We start from the raw sequence: 22,045 nt of genomic DNA on the forward strand, positions 1-22,045 counted from the left end.
CCTCCACTCCATATGATGTTTTATATGTACTTGATTGTTTTATTTATTGTTAGTTGACTGAGGTTATGGACTATTTGTATTCTGTGCTGCATCGGTGTAGCACACTAAGGGCTGACATACAACTGTTTTCTAACTTGATAAATTTGGGATTGCGGAAAGGAGAAGAAAGCTTGTGCTTTAGCTCATAAGTGTATTTTGAGGAATTGGAGGTAGCCCAACCTCCTCCTTTGACTGAATGGAGAAATGAACTGTATCATCTCTTGAAAATGGAGCGATTGGATGTGAAGCAAGGTACACCCAGTGATGTGCTGGTAAATAACAACAGGCTCTCTCCCTGTCCACCTCTGTGCCCCCCGTCCACCTCTGCCCCCCCCCCCCCAAATTGCAGAGCTGGCTATAGCCGGGGAGAGAGCCTGGGGGGGGGGGGCAATGCATTACTCCAGGAAAAAAAAATTAAATGATCCCAGGTTCCAATCTAATTCATGTTTAATGTGGGATAAAATGCCATAAATAAGTAAATAAATATAAACTTTTAATGTTGAACACCTGATTCTCAAAGTGGACATATTCCAAACACTATAATGAAAATAAAATGATTTTTTTCTAACTTTGTTGTCTGGTGACCTTGTTTTTCTGATCATGCTGGCCCAGTATCCGATTCTGCTGCTATCTGTGCTCTTAACTCCATTTCCAGGGCTTCCTTTCCATTTATTTCTTTACTTTCCGCCTTTCTTCTTCATTTCTTGCCCTACATCCGTAAGTAAAAGCTGGGTCCTCCGCGGACTTGACTGTCCAGTGGATCCAGCTTTTGCCTATTTTCTTCATCCATGTGCAGTTTTTCTCCTCTCTTCCTTTTCCCTCATCTCCCCTCCATCCTCACTCTTCCCTTCCCTCTATCCATGTCCAGCATTTCTTCTCTCTCCCTTCCCTCTCCTCTACCCATGTCCAGCAACCCTCCTCTCCCCCCGCCCTCCCCTCCATCCATCAATGTCCAGCAACCCTCCTCTACCCCCTGCCCTCCATCCACCCATGTCCAGCAACTCTCCTCTACCCTCCCCTCCATCCACCCATACCCACCGATTCTCCTCTCTACCCTGCCCCCCTCCAGCCACCCATACCCAGCGATTTTCCTCGCTCCCCTGCCCCCCCTCCAGCCACCCATACCCAGTGATTCTCTTCTCTCCCCAGCCCCCCCTCCAGCCACCCATACCCAGCGATTCTCCTCACTCCCCTGCCCTCCCCTCCATCCACCCATGTCCAGCAACTCTTCTCTCCCCTGCCCCCCCTCCAGCCACCCAGGTTGTCCAGTGGATTCTTCGGGGCAGGCAGGAAAGATCCCCAGTCTTTCCTGCCCACTGCTGGTGCTGACTGTCCCACGGTGCTACTGCATCGCTCTTCAAAATGGCCGCTGAGACTTACAAGGGCAGCCTCCAAGACTTCAGCAGAAGTCTCGTGAGGCCGCCGCTGGAAGTCTTGGCAGCCATTTTTAAAGAGCGATCCGACAGCGGGGGAGGGTCAGTGCCGGCAGCAGGCAGGCAAGACTGGGGATCTTTCCTGCCTGCCCCGAAGAATCCGCTGGACAACCAGGGTGGTTGCCTTCTTCAGGTATGTACCCTGGGACCTTGTAGCTCGGGGGAGGGAGGAGAGCCGGCTCGCCCTGAAGAACAACCGTCTCGCATGATGGTAAAAATTTTAACAACCGTCTCTAGCACACCACTGGGTTACACCTAAGGCTTACAGAACTTTCCGGCAAACCTGGCTCCCCATTTGGGACAGTCTTTCTGCTAAAGCCCTTAGCTATTTGTTGAATCTATAATGTGTTTTTTTCTGGAGCTTCCAAACTGGGGGGGGGGGGGGGGGGATGAGGAGGGAAAGGGAGGTTGGATTGCATTTGGGATTGGATAGATGGAGGATAGGGATGGGAGGTATTGGTACTCTGTGTGTTAGTCTTTTTGGGGTCACCTTGAAGAGTGATCTGCATTGCGTGGGCAATGTTGGGGGGGAAGGAGAATAAAAGAAAACGGTTTATGAAAACTATCCAGTGTTCATTATATATGTTGATTTCACCATTTGGCTGGACATGACACCAGTACTTGGCTTTACGTTGTAAGTGTGCTGGTTGTTTCTAAATAATAAAAATATATATATTTTAAAAAAACATTAAAACATACAGACAAAATCCAAACTAAAACACAGAATATCATACAGTTACTATTTAGTAAAGATCTGTAAAGCCCAAGAGTAAAACATCAGACTAAACTAAATGCCAGAAGCCTGCTGAAATAATAAGGTCTTTAACCCCCATTTAAACGGATCAACGTTTTTCATTGTCCACAGACTCAGTGGTAAGTCATTCCAAAGTCTGGGACCAATATTTGTCTAATCGGATAACTCTAAAGGAAGGGACTTCCAACAAATTAGCATCAGAGGATCTCAAATTCTGACTGGTTGATAAATATGCAAGGTAGAACCAAACAGAGGCAACACCAAATTATTCAGAACTTTAAAAAAACAAAAGCAAAATTTTAAAAATAATCCTTTTTTAAATTGGAAGCCAATGAAGCTTCTGTAGCACTGGAGTAGCCTCTCTGTTCTTCCTACCACCAGTAAATCTTAAGAGTAAATGATCAGATTTCATACAGCTGATACCTCGGCAGAGGGCTTGACAAGGTGGCGGTTCTGGATGTTCTACTCCCTGTTCATGAGCACATTTCTTCCGTTCTCCTCAGGCCTGTTTTTCCATCAGAGTGTCAGTGCTACTCCAGTGCCTCTAGTTTATGTCATAAGTACATAAGTATTGCCATACTGGGACAGACCAAAGGTCCATCAAGCCCAGCATCCTGTTTCCAGCAGTGGCCAATTCAGGTCACAAATACCTGGCAAAATCTGCAAAACATTTTATGCTGCTTATCCCAGAAATAAGCAGTGGATTTTCCCCAAGTCCATTTTAATAATGATCTGTAGACTTTTCCTTTAGGAAGCCGTCCAAACTTTTTTTTAAACCTCACTAAGCTAACCGCCTTTACCACATGTCATCAATTTTGGGAACTAAATTTTTTTTTCTTTTTCAACCTAACAGTTTTTTCTACTCCTTTGTATTTCCAGCTCAGTTTGACCAGAGCTGGTATCTGGCATCATTTGCAACTACTTGGATATTTTTCTGTATTTTATATCTCGTCCTTCCACCTCCTCTCTATGCTTAATCTGGTTATTGCATCAACAGAGGCTGTGAACTAGTACATTGTTCAGAGCCCTGCAGTCATTTCATTTTAAAATTCTTATATACTGCAAAAAACAGACAAAATTATATATTCAGCGCAGTTTGCAATATATAAAACACAGATAGTGAGAGAGTCATGAATTCTAAATCCAGCCATTAGGTGTCACCCTTAATCAGTGTTAAAACCACTTTCAAGGTTGATTATGCATCATCTATGAACTCACTTTTTCTTTATGTAAGTTTGTTTTCTATATAGCTTTAGTATTTAATTTCTAATAGGAAATGTCTGTAGAATAGGGACTCTCATTTTTATATTATCCCATTCCCTCAGATTTAGTTCTGTTGCAGCCAGAAAAAGTTTGGTAAGGTCTGCTCTACACTAATAGATTTGATAAGGTATTATCGATCAGGGGCGTATCTGCGTGGGGCCACAGGGGCCTGGGCCCCCGCAGATTTCGCCCTGGCCCCCCTCCCCGCCATCAACCCTCCCCCGCTGCTTACTTGTGCTGACGGGGGGCCCCAACCCCCGCCAGCCGAGGTCCGACCCGCAATCTCCATATTTCGTCTTCCTCCGTGGCCATGTGCTTCAAGGAAGTAACGCTACAGTGCTGATTGGTTGAATCCAGTTCGGCCCCCCCTCTCTGGCTCTGGCCCCCCCCTACCGCCGGATTCCAGATACGCCCCTGTTATCGATTAACCTGTTTTTGTAACTTATGGTAAGCTGGCCCGTGGTAACGACTGCTAAGTGTAATACATAGAGTATCGCATATCAAGTAAAATGAGTTTATCTTGTTGGGCAGACTGGATGGACCGTACAGGTTTTTATCTGCCATCACTTACTATGTTACATGAAATTAATGTGATCAGTGCCCAACTCTGCTGATCTCTAGGATGCTCTCCAAATATAACATCTCTTTCTTTATATAATTTGTTGGACTGCTTTCAACAGCAACCACATAGAGAAAGCCTAAACAAACTAAATCGGATCCAGTATATCATGATTTCTCCGATTGTTCGGTCATAAATAGGTAAATCTAGGCTCTGCACTCATAGAATTCTGACCTGTTTTGCTTTCCTTCTTGACCGCTCTAGCAATGCTTGCTGGGGCAACTGCTGTTTATACACAGTTTATTACTCAGTTGACGGAAGACAACCAGCCGTGCTGCCCTGTTTGCCAGCGGATCTTTCCTTCGGAGGCTGAATTGCAAGACGTGATAAATGATATGCAGTCCAAACTGCGCCTGGTGCCGGATAAACTGAAGTCAACAGAGACTGAGCTGAAGAGACGAGAGAAAAGACGAGATGAGATGATGGGGCTGAAACCAATAAGGTAATGGCAGTCCAGCTAGCGCCTGGTTTCTGGAAGGATGGTTGATGTCCAAATCTTGTTGCTTAGAAGCTCCTCTCCCATCTGCTGCAGCAAGTCTGTTTTCAGGAGTGATGAAGAAAAGGCAAAATGAATCTAGTATGTTGACCAAATATGTACCAATGTATCTTGAACATGCATCATGACAATCCTAAAAAGAAGATTTGTTGGGGTTGTCAAGGTAGTGGGCTAATTAAGTTTCTCTACAATCTAAGCATGTTAACCCTCTTTATTGGTTTAAATGGATCACACCAGGTTATGTTCAACTGTGCAGAGTTTCCTGGCTTTGATTAGTTCAGGAAGAAGAGAAAACGAGATGGCCTTTCTCTGTAGACACCTTAAAAGTAGTTAAAAGACTTGTTTGTGACCATTTAATGATGACTTATAAATTTTACACATATTTTTCTTGTCTTGTGTAACTGTTTTGTTGTTGTTTTTCTACTTTCTGTACTATAGAGAGGTAGACATTCATGACATTAATGAAGCATTGTGGCACGTTAGTGAAGAGTGTAGGTGATATGAGTTATTTGTACCCCTTTTTTCTGTTAAATTTTTGTGAGGCAAGTTCAAGAGCAAGCCATAAAAGGAGGTGCAGGAAATAGCATTATCTGCATCCTGTTAAGTTCTATAACATGATCATGAAGTGTCAGGAAATGTGTGTGGAAGAAGGAATTGTAAAAGCAAGCAGATTGTCCTCAGACTGACAGACCATCTGGTAGTAGGTACAGCCAGGTCACTGTGTCGCTGACATATGTAAGTGTATCGTTCTATTTAAGAACAGGGGCCTTAAATATCTGTCTTGTTTATTCCAAAGCAGAGGTGTCCGACCTCATCTGTCGCCAGGTCGGGTTATCAGGGCTTCCACAATGAAAATGCATGAGATCTATTTGCGTAAAATGGAGGCAGTAGATGCAGACAGATCTCATTCATATTCATTTTGTAAATCCTGAAAGCCAGACTAGATTGCGGCCCTCGAGGACCAAGGTTGGACAACCATGTTCTAAAGGATGTCATGGTGCTTTTCTCACTGTATCAGGTGACTGCATGGTTATCAAACAATAACAATAAAAAACCTCTCTCAAATGAGATATGAAGTACTTTTTAGGATTACTGTATCATCCCTTGTGGAGTACAAAATATGTGTAAAAGGGAAAAAGCCTCAGCACCCCCGCCAAGACAAATTTATTGGGCAGAAGGAACTTCAAATCGGGGTCAGTTGTCTTCATCAGCATAAAAAAACCCGTACACATAAAGTTTTGTTAAAGCTCCACATAGAGTTCAATTTCGATGAATCCCCTCAATCTTGTGACAAAACTTAAATGGAAAAATCAAACACAGCTTAAAAGACGATACACTTCAGTCAATCTCTCCGACCGTGGCCAGGATCTGAAGTAACATGGAGAGATCTGTGCTGAAATAAAACTGATTGTCACGCCTTGAGGCAGCTGTAATAGCGAAACTCTGGCCACGGTTGGTGAGATTGCGCAGATAACTGTAAGAATTGCGCCTAAGGGCTAGTAATTCTATAACTTGCATGTGCGATTGGCACCTAACTTTAGGCGTTAAAATGATAAAATCTGGAGGTGAATGTGCAAAGACCACATTAGAACCAAGAAATCTTTTTTAGGAAGTGGCATTTTAAGGTTTGAACGTCAGTGTGTTCTTTAGGGCAAAAAGCTTATATTCAGTTCTCTTGATGATTTTATTTTTCATCCTAACACAAAGATGTTCCATTTGCTGCTCAGGCAAACCTTGGCAGATTTGGTCGAGAGGGATATACCAGAGCTGAGAAACAAGCTGACCACCATAAACAGAGAGATTCAGCGTTTAAAGGCTGAAATAGAAGAAGAAGACACGCTGTTGGCTACCTTTATCTCGGAAGAAGAAAGTGCTAAGGTTTGTCTGCAGGACATTGCACTGATGGACCGGTACCAGGTAAGGTCTGCAAAGTTCTGTGCAAACATTCACTTGCTTCACTGTTATCTGCATTTCAGGTGCATCACTGGGTGACACAAGATTACTGGTTGATGGTGAGGACAGAATGTTTTTTTTTTTGGGGGGGGGGGGGGGGGTAATGACTTTCAGTAGATCGAGTCATTCAGTTGGGATGAGGTAATGCTTCTGTTTATGACTTTTGGTGATATGAAACTATTAAGGGCAATATTCGATCAGTGGCGCTCAGCACTTTGCTGACCACCATAGGCTTTATTCCCAGAATGTCAATTCTGGGCCATGTCTGGGCTTCGGCATTGAATTTTCAGGTTTGCAAAGCCAGCAAAAGTGTAGCCGGTTAAGTGCGATATTCAGCACTTAGGGGGTCTTTTACAAAGGTGCGCTAATGTTTTTAGCATGTCCTAAATGCTAGAGACACCCATAGGAATATATGGGCATCTCTAATGTTTAATGCATGCTAAAAACGCTAGCACACCTTTGTAAAAGGGGCCCTTAACTGGCTATGGAGGGGGGTGGGCACTGCCTAAAGATAGGACTGACTTTTGTGCGGTCCTGTTTATGCACTTACCTTGGCCGATTAAGTACTGACCCCAAAATAACCGGTTTTGACATAGGCAGTAAGCAGACATTTTCAACAGCACTAAGCAACCAGTTAAATCGCTTTGAATATCGACCCGAGTACTACCATTTTTAAGAACTCAATAGGTAAGTGTTAAAGCTGATTTATACGTAATCTGTTTCCTGTGGAGGAGTAGGCCTAATGGTTAGAACAGCAGTGTTAGAACCAGAGAAGCCAGGTACAAATCCCACTGCTGCTCCTTGTGATCTTACTCAAGTCACTTAGCTCTCTATTGCTGAGGTATGAAGTTAGATTGTAAGCTGTCCCAGGACAGGAAAATACCCACCGTGCCTGAACATAACTCAGTTTGAACTACTGAGAAAAGGTATGAGCTAAATCCAGATGATTTGGCTGTAGTACTGTGATACAAGACTTGCAACCAGTCTGTCTGGGGCTGGCCTGGTTCAGGCATGTTGCAAAAGTGGTGCTGTCAAATCCCAAGTGGGAGGGAGGTGGCTGGCGATGCTACAGTAGGGGTCCTTAACCAGTGGTTGCTGTACCCCCAAGAGGTGCAGGAAGAGGTCAAATGGGGGTGCAGAGAAGGGTCTTACTCTTGAACTCTAAGGAAATGTATTGAAACTTTCTAGACATAGGGAAGGCAGTAAGAATAAGTCAAACATAAGCAATAGACAATTACAGCAGTAAAAATATTTAAATAACAATGCAAAGTATGGCATAGTATACAATGTCAACACAATATGTAATAAAACATGTTCATAGACAGCATAGGGTATAAGCAAAGATGAAACATATAGATAGGTAAGAGACAATTATAGGTAGCAGAAATATTACTGTAATTTATCAACAGTTTAGGAAGGGGATGTGAAGGTTTCACTGATCAGTTAAAGGGGTGCAGGAACCAAAAAAGGTTAAGAATCCCTGCACTGCAGTGTACTCTGCTGGCAGAAAAGCAATATCAAGGACTCTAGTTTTGAAAGAGACTTAACTCTCCTACCTTTGGTCAACAATGAAATCTAAATGTGTCCAAGCAGCTCCTCTGTGGAGATGGATGTTTGAAGTGAGAGAAAAACTGCAGGTTGGGAATGCATCTTTTTCAGTTTGCTTATGTGTTATTTTACATTTTAGACAGAGCTGCGGGATGTAGACAGGAGGATAGCACAGCAGGCTACCAAGCTGCAAGGAGTTGACCTGACTCGCACAGTGCAACAGGTGAACCAGGAGAAACAAGAGAAACAGCTCAGACTGGATACAGGTAAAGTCGAGTCTAGCAGAATGTGGGAATTTAGACAGCTGCACAAGGAGGTTTCCTCCATTCTATGTCTGAACTTCCAAAGTCTATTTTTTGAGATAAATGTACTAGATAGCATCAGGCAAAGCTGGGTATTTTATAGGTAAGTGTATTTTTGCTACTTTTGGTGCTGACCTAGGTGTAAAACTGTTGGTGCAATGTTTGTAGACTATGCAAGTAGTTGTAATGTGCCCGAGTTTTACTCAGACACTGCACCAGTGGTCAAAGAAAAGTGTGCATTTACTTTTCATTTGAAAACTACATAGAGATCTGCTTTTTCCCCTACAGATACTTATTTTTTTTCTGGGTACTTTTTGAAAATGCAAAACTGTGTGTTGTAGCCTCCCTCAACGCACTTCGAGTGGACATCTACTACTACTACTATTAAACATTTCTATAGCGCTACTAGACTTACGCAGCGCTGTACAAATTAACATGAAAAGACAGTGCCTGCTCAACAGAGCTTACAATCTAAATTGGACAGACGAACAGACAGCTATTATTATTAGAATTATTATTAGAATTATTAGACAGCTATTATTATTATTATTATTACATCGTTATTAGAATAGTGTATAGTGTCGGTAATCTGCGCCCAAAGATTTGCACCAACTGAAACCTGGTGTAAATCCTCACTTAAATTAGGCACAGATCTGCCTTCTTATATAAAACTGCGTGTAAATTGAATGGGCTTCCTTTCATTTGTCATGCCAGGAATTACTAGCACAGTTTAGTAAAAGAGGCCCTTGGCCTCTTAAGTTTGTGCCCTATTTTCAATCAAATTTATGAGCATAACTTTTCTGCTAAAAATTCATCTTAATTTAGGAGCTTAGAAGATATGCTTATAATTTGTCTAGATTTATGAACCTAGTGCTGAAAATTAGTGCTATGCTCCTAACTTCTTTTCCCCGCCTTAGATTGTAAGCTCTTTTGAGCAGGGACTGTCTCTTTGTATCATGTGTTCAGCGCTGCGTGCGTCTGGTAGCACTATACAAATGCTAATAATAATAATAAATCCACCCCGTTTCCACCCACTTTTTATGCTCCTAAACTGAAATGTTTAGTGAAAGTTTAAGTAAAAAATGTATACATTCAACCCTAGTACATTTTCAAAGAATCCAATTTATGAGCATACTTCTCACAGTTTGAAGCATAAATGCTTTGAATATCAGGCCCTAGGTTATTGAGGCACATCTATATAAATAATTCTCAACTTGAACATTCTGAAGCTCGCTCTGTGCCAGGGACACACTGAAGCCCTGCAGTGTTGGTAGGCTAGGCTGTCAGCACCACTCACTCTCAGTCAGAGACCCACCCACAGCCACGCCCCTTCCGGACATAATTCGCAACCCCAACGTTCTAAGTGAAGCTGCAACTTCCTCTTTGCATGGTGGTGTAGATCGAAATTTGTCTTTTCCACACAGGACTGTCTGCCCCACCCTCGCGTCACGACGTTGTGACATGGAGGGCGGAGCTACCACAATCGACGAATCGCATCACACACCAGCCCCGCCCTCGCGTTCCGACATCATGACCTCGACGGCGGGTCATGAAAAAACAAACTACAAGCGCTCTGCCATGCCTGCCCCACGCCGTCCATCCAGCCTGCCACCCACGGAACGACGACACATAGACATGCTCCTTCCACGCTCCAAAACGCTGTGCACGTGCGCCCCCCCCCCCCCCCCCCCAGCAACATCAACTCCCTCCTTCCCTCGCTGTCCCGCTGCTGCCGCTGCTGCTGCAAAAAAAAAAAAACAGACAGAACCTAAAGGTGAGAGGGAGGGAGGCAAGCAGCCAGGCAGGCAGCCTCAACGTCTGAGGGAGGGAGGGAGCGAAGCAAAGCAACTAACCAGCCAGCCTGAATGTGGGTGCAAGGGAGGGAGGGAGTCAGCTTCATTATGCCAGTGGCAAGGGTGAAAACCTTGCTAGCGCCCGTTTCATTAGTCTCAGAAATGGGCATTTCTTACTAGTCCTATATAATAATTCTCACCTCCAACGTTCTGAGGCTGCCTGGAACCGTGGCTTCCGCTGGAGGTGGTCTGCTACCTGGAGTAGATCACTGACGTCATGAATCCAATGAAGTGCCACTGATTGGCTGCACCTCGGGTGAAGTCACCAGCCTGACGCCCAGCAACAAACTGCGACCCACACAGTAGCAAACACCTCCCCCTGCCTAGGAATCGCTGGAGACTGGATACCAACCTCCGGAACCACCTGCGCACAGTAACCGCCCTCAAAAAACCGCCGCCGCCCTCCCTCTCCTCTCCAAGTCCAGATTTGGACTGTCGGAGAGGATGACACTCCCGAAACAACCGCGCGCCATAACCGCCCTCAACAAACCGCCGCCACCCTCCCTCTCCTCTCAAAGTCCGGATTCGGACTGTCGGAGAGGACAAAGAGGGAGGGGGGTGAGATGGCGAGCAAGTGCCTCCGGCGACTGTCCAATGTGGAGGAGGCGGGTGAGGGCTCAGGGCGGGAGTCGGGGTCCAGTAGTGGCTAGTCGGAGGAGGGGGGAGGGAAAGAGCAGCGGGTCCGATTCCAGCGTGGCCGCAATCCCCGTTCACTCAAAACAAAGCAAGCAAACCTATGACATGCTGCAGGACGTTCAATAGACAGGAGTGGAAGTGAACAAAGCAAGTCTATGGTAAGCAAGGAAGCCCATTGGTTAATCTCTGATTCCACTCCCCTATGCAGCTGTCATTCGTATACACTCAAAAAAAAGGAAACCTAGGAGCTGTTGCTTCTCGTTGTCGTTTTTAAAGCTGTTTCCACTGGATAGACAGTGCCTTAAAACGTGGAGGACAAAAGGAGGAGGAAGACACACAGACCCTGCAACTGAGGGGGAGGGGGGGCCTGCAACTGGGAAAAAGGGAGGGAGGGGGACCCTGCAACTGGGAGGAAGGAAGGGAGGGGGGACACCCCTGCAAATGGGAGACAGACCAGGGGAGGGATGACGACCCTGGAACTGGGAGAGGGGGGGGGACCCTGGCACATACTTTCATTCTCACAAACACACTCGCACCCCCAGTCTCACTCTCTCTCAGTCACTCACACACACTCTCTCAAACATACACACTCCGAGGAAAACCTTGCTAGCGCCCATTTCCTTTAAAACAGAAACGGGCCTTTTTTACTAGTGAGCTAATAAGTGTTGCTGTTTCTATAATATTAAAAAATTCAATAAAATAAACTGAAAAAAAAGCACAGTTTGGAATTGGGGAAACGCAAGAACATCTGTTAATTCATTTATTTCTGTTTCACCTGATTCTTCCAAATCTATTTTGAAGATACATTTATTATTCCACAAAATAGGAGTAGTCGGGATGAGTTAGAGATTATTAATTAAGCCTCAGTCGAAAATGCCTAAAATTTATCCTCTGTTTCAATCTTCATTTATCTTGTAGTTTCTAGTACGATTGAGTTGAAACGTAAACTTATACAGGATCAACAGGAGCAGATCCAGCAGCTGAAGAGTACCATTAATGAAATAAAATCAGAGAAACTTCAGATCTCCAGCAACCTACAGCGTCGCCAGCAGCTGGAGGAACAGGCTGTGGAGCTGACCACAGAGGTCAAATCTCTGCACAGGGAGATCAAGGTGAGAAATGCTATAAATAGGGTCATTAATCCCTTTAGTTCTGTGATATTTTGCTGAATAGCCAAACTTGATGGACACAGTTGGCCCGATATTCAAAAGTACTTTACTGGGTAGCAGTACGAGCTATCTAAAAAAAAGTGCCACTCACCAGGGCCAGTCATTGGGGTTCAGTGGCATTTTACTACTACTACTACTACTTATCATTTCTATAGCGCTACTAGATGTACGCAGTGATGTACATTTGAACATTCCTGTCCCCACACAAGAGGCTTGCTCAGATGTGCTGGGTTCCAGATCTTGTACAGTAGCAAGTCCACAGCAGGGTGTACTCTTTTACCCACACAGAGGCAGCCAATTTTCAAAGGTCTCTTCCTTAGCATCCGTACCAGACCAGTCCAGAACCTGTGGGTTATGTCCATCAACTTCTGGACTGGTCTAGTTAAGACTAAATGAAAAATAAATTATAGGGGTAAGACATCATTTCTCTTTTTGTTGATTTACCCATGGAATTTCCCTTGAATATTGCCTCCCCCCCCCCCCCCCCCCAAATGATCTAATGTGTGCAACAATGGGATTAGTGGGAGAGCTAGAGAACATCTGCTGCTGTACTGTTATGACCTTTTTCATTTCAGGATGCTAGGGACCAAATTTTACCTTTGGAATCCACGTTGGAAAAGCTTCAACAGGAGAAACAAGAACTAATGGATATGAAGAACAGAAACTGTAAAGCAGCACAGGAAAAGGTGAGAGGAACAGTTGTTTTGCATCTTGTCTGCCATTATTCAGTTTAGCAACACAGATTTCAGAAATGCCTAAACACTGTTACATTGTCCAAAACCTCCAGCTTCCCTATTCTCATTTGTTTGGATTTTAACCACAGATACTCCATGCAACTGACCACAGGGCCTCCTTGGAAGCTTCATGTTAGCTTCACACAGGTCTCAGCTGTTTTGGTTATAAAGAGCATATGTCCCCCTGTTTCTGAAATATTTATCATCCATTTAGCAATTCCTGTGTTCCAACTTGTGATTTCCTTTCACAAGTTACATTGGGGGTAATTCTATGGCATATGTGCCAGTTACGCATATAGGGCTAGATTCTATATATCACACCTAAAAAAAATCAGCTCTGAAAAAAATACACCTAGGAGTATTCTATAAACTGCGCCTAAATTTAAATCTAGGCATAGTTTATAGAATACGCCCAACACCCGTTTTCTGCGACTATAGTTACAGCCATTTATACCAGTGAAAATCTGGTGTAAATGCTGACACCTAAATTACGCACGGAATGGGCATATTCTATAATAGAGCGCGTAAATTATAGGAAAGTAGTGCATGTGAATTCTAGTTAATGCCAGTTAGTGCTGATAATTGGTTGCAAACATCCAGTTATCAACACTTGATTAGCTTGTTAACCAGTTAGCTTATGCACGTTGTTATGGAATACGCTTCGGTTTTCGTGTGGAAATCTCAGTGCGATATATAGAATCCCGGTGATAGTGGCTAACAAGCTATATCACAAGATAAAGCCGGCTAGCCGTAAATATTCAGTGCTTTACCAGATAAGTTTAGCAGCCAAATCGGACAGCATAAATAGCAGTCCTATCCTTGACTGCTATAAACTTAACCAGCCAGCACTGAATATTAACTTGGTAGGTAAAGTTTAAGCTGGCCAAAAAAAACCCCCAGATATTCAGTGCTTGCCACAGGAAATGACCCAAAATTGAATATCTGGGCTCAGCACCGATGGCGGCACTTAGCCAGCCTGCCTCCCATGGGCTGTATATCGGCTCCTCAGCTTTTTTTGAATATCGGGGTCATAAATGTTTAGAATAATGGCCATACTACTCCTGCCAGAATTCTGCGCAACTGCAAAGCACAGAATTGCGCAGAATTTAACATTTCTGCAAAGAATCCCGAATCTCCACCCGCTCAACTGACCCCCCCCCCCCCCCCCCCCCCCCCGCGTTGTCGCCCAACTCTCCGCCGGCTCAGCTCACCCCCTGCCTTCTCACCCAACTCTCCACCCGCTCGCCCGACTGTTCACCTGCTGCCACCCAGCCTACCTGTGCACTCCCTGGTGGGTCTAGAGGCCTCTTTGAGGGCAGGAAAGAACCTCACTCTTTCCTGCCCCGGTGTCACCGCTCTCTTGCTGGTGCTGTGCTTTCTCAAAATGGCTTCCCAAGACTTCAAGTGGTAATCTCGTGAGACTATCACTTTAAGTCTCAGTGAGTGCGGGGGTATCGGAATGGAAGGAGCAGCTGTAAAAAGTTTTAAAACATTTAAAAAATGGAGGAGTATGCTATGGGTGGCTGTTAAAAAAAGGGGGGGATTCTGTAGATGGGAGGGGGCTATAAAAAAGGAATTCTGTGGGTGGAAGGGGACTGCAGAAGAAAGGAGGATGCTGTGGGAGGGAGGGTGCTGCAAAAAAATTGCAAATTTTATGCGCAGAATTTGCAAATTTTGTGCGCAGAATTCCAGCAGGAGTGACATACACAGGTAACTATGCCTAAGCTCTATCGGTAAATATGTAGCGGGTATTTGCAATGGTGGTATGCACATAGGCAGAGTTTGAATGGGACTCACCCTTATGCACGTAACTTACAGACGTAAGTTATGTGTGTATCTGTGGCTGGCGTAAATGCTCATACCTAACTTTAAGCTCTTATATATTGGGTTAGGCTGATATTCTGTAAAGGAAAGTCGCACCTATGTTTTTTAAAATTGGCTTCTATCAGGTTCTGTGCCCACTAGATCTGTTTGGTTTGTATTGGCTATGATGTCACAAGTGACATTAATTACACAATCAACAAGTCTCCTTACGGTGAGAGAGCTGGGCTCTTTTACATTTCAACATTTTTATTGATGACAAAGATAACTACATCCAATATCTGGCATAAACGTTAATGCCACTAGCAAACTTTCAAAATAGAAATACAATGATAAAGTCCAGCATCAATATTTTTTGACAGTTTCTCCCATCCCCCCCTAACCCTCCCTCTTTCCCTTCTACTTGTCATTTTCGACCGTTTCTATTGATGACATCTCCAAAAGTACCAATCCACCTAAACATAACATTCTCAAAATAATTATACAAAACTCAGTGGAACATCACTTCAACCATGCAACACTGCGTACAGCCATCCCATTTTGAAATACGAGCTGGGCTCTTTTAATGAAGCATACGGTGTTGGCTAGGTTTTTCAGTGCACTAACGCATATGTTCCTATCTTAGCTAAATGATGTGCGAGAAAAGATTAAAAACATCACGTCCTTCATGAAAGAAATTGAGAAATATATTCAGGATGGAAGAGAAGACTATAAAGAGGTAAGAAACCCCAAGTCAAATAAGTCAGACTGCATGAAAGTAATGTCATTGCACCATGAGCTCACAAAGCTGCTTTTTCTGTAGAAAAAAGAGAACGAGCTGCATGAACTAACTGCTCAGCTGAATGATTGTGAAAGACAAAAAGAGAAGATTAACAAAGAGATGATCACAATCAGACAAGACATCGACACCCAGAAGGTAGATCCTTGGTGTTTGTGACTACACCGTGTATGTTTAAAACAAAACAAAAAAAAAAGCCAAAATGACATCATTGACTATAAACTCTTCCATGTAATCTAAGACAGTGGTGTCTAATTATAATTGTTTAGATTTCCTCATTCTTGGAAAACCACCTAGCAGGATCGCCGAGAGACTGAACCAGTACTGGGGCAGGGCCGCCACTGCCAGGGCCCCCTCCTCCACCAGGACCGCTGCTGCCGGGCCCCTCCCCCAGGACTGCTGCTGCCGGGCCCCTCCCCCAGGACCGCTGCTGCTGGGCCTCCCCAGCAGGACCACTGCTGCCCCCCCCCCCCAGACCACTTCTGCCAGGCCCCCACCCCCAGGACTGCCGCGTAGCCAGACCACAAAAATTGGGAGGGCTGAAGCCCAAAGTGGGGGGGGGGGGGCACATTTTGCCCCACCTCCCTCCCCATCTGTGCGATGTAAGGTGAAAAGCAGGGCAGGCAATGCGGTGGAGAACAGCGCTGGAGGAAGGCTTCTGCTGGCAGGGCTTAGGGACCCCCGCCAACCAAACAAGAAGCCCCGAAGCCCTGTGTCTGCTCCTCCCCAGCCTCTAAGGGGGGGCCCGGCGCTGGAGTTTTCTCTCTCCTCCTTTCGGGACACGATCACCCGGGTCCTGTCAGGAGCGGGAGAAAGACAGACCCCAGCACCGGGCCCCCTTGGAGGCTGGGCCCTGGGGAATCTTCCCCCCCCCCCCCCCCCTTCGGTGGTCCTGCCTTCTAGAGTGATATTTGGATGTACTGTGCTGATAGCTTCTGCTGCATCTCTCCCCCTAGGTTCAGGAGAGGTGGCTGCAGGACAACCTAACATTAAGGAAAAGAAAAGAAGAGCTAAAAGGGGTTGAGGCAGAAATGAACAAAACTATGAAGAACATGGGTGAAATGAAAGTCATGGAGATGAGAAGGCAAGTGGGCTGGACATCTCTACTATGAACTTTGAGTGTTTTGTATATCCTTCTTTTGCAAAGAAATAAAGATCATTTCTAAATTTAAATTAAAGCTAGTTAAGAGCAATTTTCAAAGCTGTTTATGCAAATAAATAGCACCTGAGTAGATAACAAGGTGCATTTTCAATATGACGTCTAAATCTGATTTAGGATGTTTTGGGAAAAATGTCCAAAAATCCCAGTAGCAAACATGGCCATTTTCAAACCAGAAAAACGTCCAGCTTTTTGTTTCAAAAATGGCCATTTTTGCTATATGTTTTAGTGCTCAGTGCATTTATCTTTTAGGACCATTTTTTTGGGGGGGAAAAAAACAATCCAAGGGGGAAATGCACAAAATCAAGCCATATTAGGGGGCAGCATTCTTAGTAGACAGACATCCCAGCAGAGCAGTGGGGCACCCTAGGGGGCACTGCAGTGAACGTCACATAAAAGGTCCCAGGTACACATCTCACCATCACTCCTTTATATTATATAGGGAGCCATCCAAAACCCTACTGTACACCACTACAATAGCCCTTATTCCTGCAGGTGTCACTCCAGGGACCTTCCTGCTGCTCTAATAGGGCTGACTATAACATCTTAGGCTGTCGTAGAGGCTGGTTTGTACTGTTTCTTTCACATCTTTGGGAGGGGGGTCAGTGACCACTTCATGTGGAGGAGTAACCTAGTGATTAGCACAGTGGACTTTGATCCTGAGGAACTGAGTTTGATTCCCCCTGCAGCTCCTTGTGACTCTAGGCAAGTCACTTAACCCTCCATTGCCCCTGGTGCAAAATTAAGTACCTGAATATATGTAAACCGCTTTGAATGTAGTTGCAAAAACCTCAGAAAGGCAGTATATCAAGTCCCATTTCCCCTTCCCTTTATCCCTCCAGTGGTCATTTAAGGCATCTTTTTATGACGTAGGCATGATTTAAACAGGTCAAGACCATAACATCTGACTTTTAGCCCTGAATGTTTTTGCTTTGTTCCATTATAGCAGAAAAATGTCCAAGTTTTGGGAACACCCAAATCTCGCCCCCCAACATTCCCCCTTGTGATTTTCACGCACTACAGAGAAAAATGTCTCAAATTCAAGTTTCAAAAATCGAGATTTGGATGTTTTTTTTAGAGAAAAACATCCAAATGCCACTTTATGCAGTTTTTGAGATGTTTTTCCTCTTTTGAATATGAGCTCCAAACTCTCTTAACATTGCCACCCTTGATTCTGGCTAAAACAAATGTATGCAGAGTTTCAAAACACATGTACTTCTAGCCTTGTTTGGAGAAGGTGTTCTGGTGACGTTTTGGAAGTGATCAGGATGTTTTGGAAGGGATCAGAAAATAATGCACATGAATTGTAATTTCAAGTCTGTGTACTTTATTTCCCATAAAATCTCTACCCATTTAAAAATCAAAGGCAAAAGTGTATGGATACTTTGCATGTGTCATGAAATGCCTAGCCACTCGCCTGAGCTAACCCTGTGGCCACTTAGAGGGTCTATCCTCAGCACAGCTCAGGTCCACCTGCACCTAGGCATGCACTCTACACTAGCACCCTCCTCCCACCTACTGGATTCGAACCGCCTCTGGGTGAGTCTCCCACTCTCAAGTTATCCTCAGTGATTTCTAGGTTACTGGGACCACACTCCCTGGAAAGCACTCACAGACCCAACACACAAACCACTAGGATTCCTAGTCAGTCCAGACAAGCAGAATCAATAAACTAAAAAAGGTTTATTGTCATTAAAAATATTGAACAGTGAACTGTAAAAAAAAAAGATGGAAATAACAGGCAAATAATAAGTAACTTGAATAAGGATCACTTATAAAACTATCTAAACATTTTATCACTACCTGGATAGTGCCTGGGAAGTAAAGGAAATACTGCTGCTCACAGGTTACAGAAAATTCTCTCTCTACTTCCAATCTGAGACTGGAGAAAAATCCAGTATTTCCAGACTGGATTTGACCTCCTGGGCCAATCAGAGCCCAGAACAACATTTTTTAAAAGTAGCTGGCCACATCACTGCAGGTTACTTCCTCTCTGTGTTAAACTAAAGAAGGGACAGTCATTTCTCTGTAGCAGCTTTAAATATAAAATATGCACCACCTACTGGCCAAACTAGAGAAATACACTTCATGAAATATTCTTACAGTTCATATGCTGGAAAATTCACTGTTTTGCCGCAGCATTCATAGCAGTTTGCAAAGGGAAAATTACGCATGTGCCTTCACTTCAACATTTGTGCAGAGTCTGTGGGTAATAGGTGCCTACAGATTTTGCACAAAGCAGACAGTTTGAAAATTGCCCCTCAGTTTTCACAGACGATAAACGTAAAGCACATTTGATTTTTAAAATATTTTGTTAAATCAGGGACTGCATCCTCAAAACTCTATGTACAGCCTCTACCACCAACAGCTTGCAGAAAATCAGTTTGTTTTCTTATTTTCTAGAGGAAGTCATCAAGACCTAGGGATGTAATTCTGTCCTCAAAGTTCTGCATGTCGGCATGATGACTGAATATTTTATTCCCTTCATGACAGGGAGCACCAGCATCTAGAGACAAAAATTGAAGATCTGAAGCGAAACCACAGTTTGGCACTTGGACGGCAGAAAGGATTTGAGGAAGAAATTCTTCGATTCAAGAGGGAACTCCGAGAGCCCCAGTACAAAGATGCAGAGGAGAAATACAGAGAAATGATGATAGTTATGAGAACAACGGAACTAGTAAACAAGGATCTTGACATTTATTACAAGACACTAGACCAGTAAGTACTACAGTGCCAACTCTACCCACGTGTCCTTTTTAATACAACAGCTACTCCATGAAATCTAAAATCAGCCTGAAGTAGAATTTTACCTGGTAGATTTAGAAAGTTTTACAAGAGATTGAACTGTGGTGTACCTTGCTTGAAATTTATTTTTTTATTTATAACATTTGATCACCATTTACCAAGGACATTATGGCAATGTGCAATATTCCAGTTAAAAAGCAGGACAAACAAAAACATGAAATAATACAACACAGATGAATCATAAATGATACAACAAACAAAGGAAAAGACACATTAAGTCAAGGCTGAATAGTACAACAGTAAATTCTCATAAAAATTTGAAACACAATGTGCAGGTCACACAAGGAAGGAAGGGGAACCTTCAGGTGGAAGACCAGCCAATCTGAAAACTAAGGCCCAACTATGACAGCTAAAAAACAAAAAGAAAATCTACCTAAATTTCTTAAATGACATCTCAACACAGCTAGCAAGTAAGTAATGCATTCCATGAAGAAGGTGCCATGCAACAAAAGGCTTTGCACACAGATGATACTACAGATTGTATTCTCTTGTTACTATGTAAGCCGCATTGAGCCTGTGATGAGCAGGAAAGCGCGGGGTACAAATGTAATAAATAAATAGTCTAATCTGAGTCTAGTGATGGGCAGCAAAACAAGTAAATTGGCACTAAAAGATCCAAGAGACCAATAAGGAACATATGAAATAAGACAAGAGGCCAAATAAGCAGGAAGATTCATATAAAAGGCACAATGTGTAATCTTCATTCAATGTGTAACTAAACTCTGGAATTCATTGCCAGAGAATGTGGTAAAGGCAGTTAGCTTAGCGGAGTTTAAAAAAGGGTTGGATGGCTTCCTAAAGGAAAAGTCCATAGACCATTATTAAATGGACTTGGGGAAAATCCAGTATTTCTGGGATTAGCAGTATAGAATGTTTTGTACTTTTTTGGGATCTTGCCAGGTATTTGTGACCTGGATTGGCCACTGTTGGAAACAAGATTCTGGGCTTGACGGACCTTTGGTCCTTCCCGGTATAGCAATACTTATGTACTTATATGTACTTACATTGTATTCTGCTGCATAGCGAAAGCCAAAGTTGTTAAGCCAACAGAGGAAAAACATGGTCGGACCTTTTGTAATCCCGACCCCTGCCCCTTCGTAGGGGAATACACTTCAGCCTTAGAGAAGTTCTCCTTGCTTGGAGAAACACTCCTGTTGTGACTCCTTATCAGACAGGCTGCAAGATGCAAGGCTAAACTTTCAGACATTTAATCCCTGGATAAAATAATTTGGCTGAAAGAACACAGGAAGAGATACACCATTAGCCAATCATAAATTTATCATAGAAGCTTATTTATTACAAGAAAAAAGACATCTAATTGCTGCTTTGCCAATTACAATTCATAAGTAGTACATACAAAAAGTCTTTTGTACATTTCTACACTTTTAGCGTTAAAATCATTTTTGCAAAAGTATTTTGAACAACGCTTGATGGTGTGTAAAGGAAGCCCAACAAATAAAGAATTGCAGTAGTCAAGGTGACTTAATTCTAGAGCATATAGAAGGACCTTCAGAGTGTCCAAATATGGAATTTTCCGTAGAGCACAGAAGGATTTTTATAAAACCTAAGGGCCCTGTTTACTAATCAGCACTAAGGGTGCATTAGCATTTTTAGAGCATGCCAATGGTTAGCACGCACTAAATACTAAGTCGCTCATAAGAATATAGCGCGGCATAGAAAACAGGGCCCTAAGAAAAGCGTGGGCCAAATGTAAGGAAGCCGAAAATAAAACACCAAGGGAAAAGATCTTGTCCCAGTGTAGCAGGAGAGAATGATCAACCGTTTCAAAGGCTGAATGGAGATCAAGCATAATGTCTTTTCTGGCTTCCAAGTTACAGACTACGTCAAGTAACATGGTAATCAAGGCAGTTTATCTACTATGTCATTCCTGAAGGCCTTATTGTCTCGGATGGAAGTTATTTGTGGAGGGACCAGTGTCAAACCATCTGATGTTTAAGAACTTTTTTTAGCAGCTTCGTGAGATAAGGAAGATAAGAAATCAGATGAAAATTCTGTAGAGAAGTTGGGTCTGTTTGGATTTTTTTTAGATGACGTTTTATTTATGGCTCTCATCATTGGTTCAGAGGTGGCGGGAGCCAATAATGAGAGCCCATTCAGGTCTTATACATTCTGCTATTTACCATTTTCAGATGTCTGTGAAGTCACATCTTAACGTGCACATAACACCACCACAGTGAATAAGTGAATTGTCATGGTACAGCTTAGTATCCTGTAATTGGGAACTTTATACCCACTTTGCTGCAAGTGTAGACATTACTGCATACTCATTAAATTACTTTGATTTAATGGTATCAGGCTCTTCTTACCACTGCTATTATGGAGCACTAGTAAATTACTGTTTCTATATCATCCTGCTAGACCAGTCCAGAACTATGGGTTATGTTCCCTTACCAACAGATGGAATGTTCCTGGCTGTACCACCTGTTAACTGATGATGTCATTGGAATCTTTAAGTCTCTGTCTCCATCTGTTGGTAAGGGGGACATAATCCATAGGTCTGGACAGGTGTAGTGGAACCTGAGGGAAATAAATTTAACAAGTCATTTTTTATGTGTCTGAATACTTTTTTGTGGAGGGGGGTTATTTTATTTTATTTGGGTGAGGGAAAGGGATCTTATTGGTCAGTGTAGAAAAAGGAGAAAAGAGGATCAGCATGAGAGTG

The 22,045-nt window shown here is 43.4% G+C and overlaps 1 protein-coding gene across 1 annotated transcript in view; it reads left to right on the plus strand.

The window, feature by feature from the left end:
- RAD50 (RAD50 double strand break repair protein) overlaps positions 1-22,045 on the plus strand; it is a 99,964-nt gene that overhangs the window by 60,270 nt on the left and 17,649 nt on the right. Inside the window, exons 14-22 of the mRNA XM_030212157.1 lie at positions 4,313-4,550; positions 6,332-6,521; positions 8,245-8,371; positions 11,815-12,008; positions 12,641-12,751; positions 15,246-15,338; positions 15,423-15,536; positions 16,355-16,482; positions 19,051-19,275. Coding sequence (XP_030068017.1) covers positions 4,313-4,550; positions 6,332-6,521; positions 8,245-8,371; positions 11,815-12,008; positions 12,641-12,751; positions 15,246-15,338; positions 15,423-15,536; positions 16,355-16,482; positions 19,051-19,275 — 1,420 coding nt within the window. The remainder of the gene's footprint in view (positions 1-4,312; positions 4,551-6,331; positions 6,522-8,244; positions 8,372-11,814; positions 12,009-12,640; positions 12,752-15,245; positions 15,339-15,422; positions 15,537-16,354; positions 16,483-19,050; positions 19,276-22,045) is intronic.

Source organism: Microcaecilia unicolor, chromosome 8 (genome assembly GCF_901765095.1).
Source record: "Microcaecilia unicolor chromosome 8, aMicUni1.1, whole genome shotgun sequence".
NCBI lineage: Eukaryota > Metazoa > Chordata > Amphibia > Gymnophiona > Siphonopidae > Microcaecilia > Microcaecilia unicolor.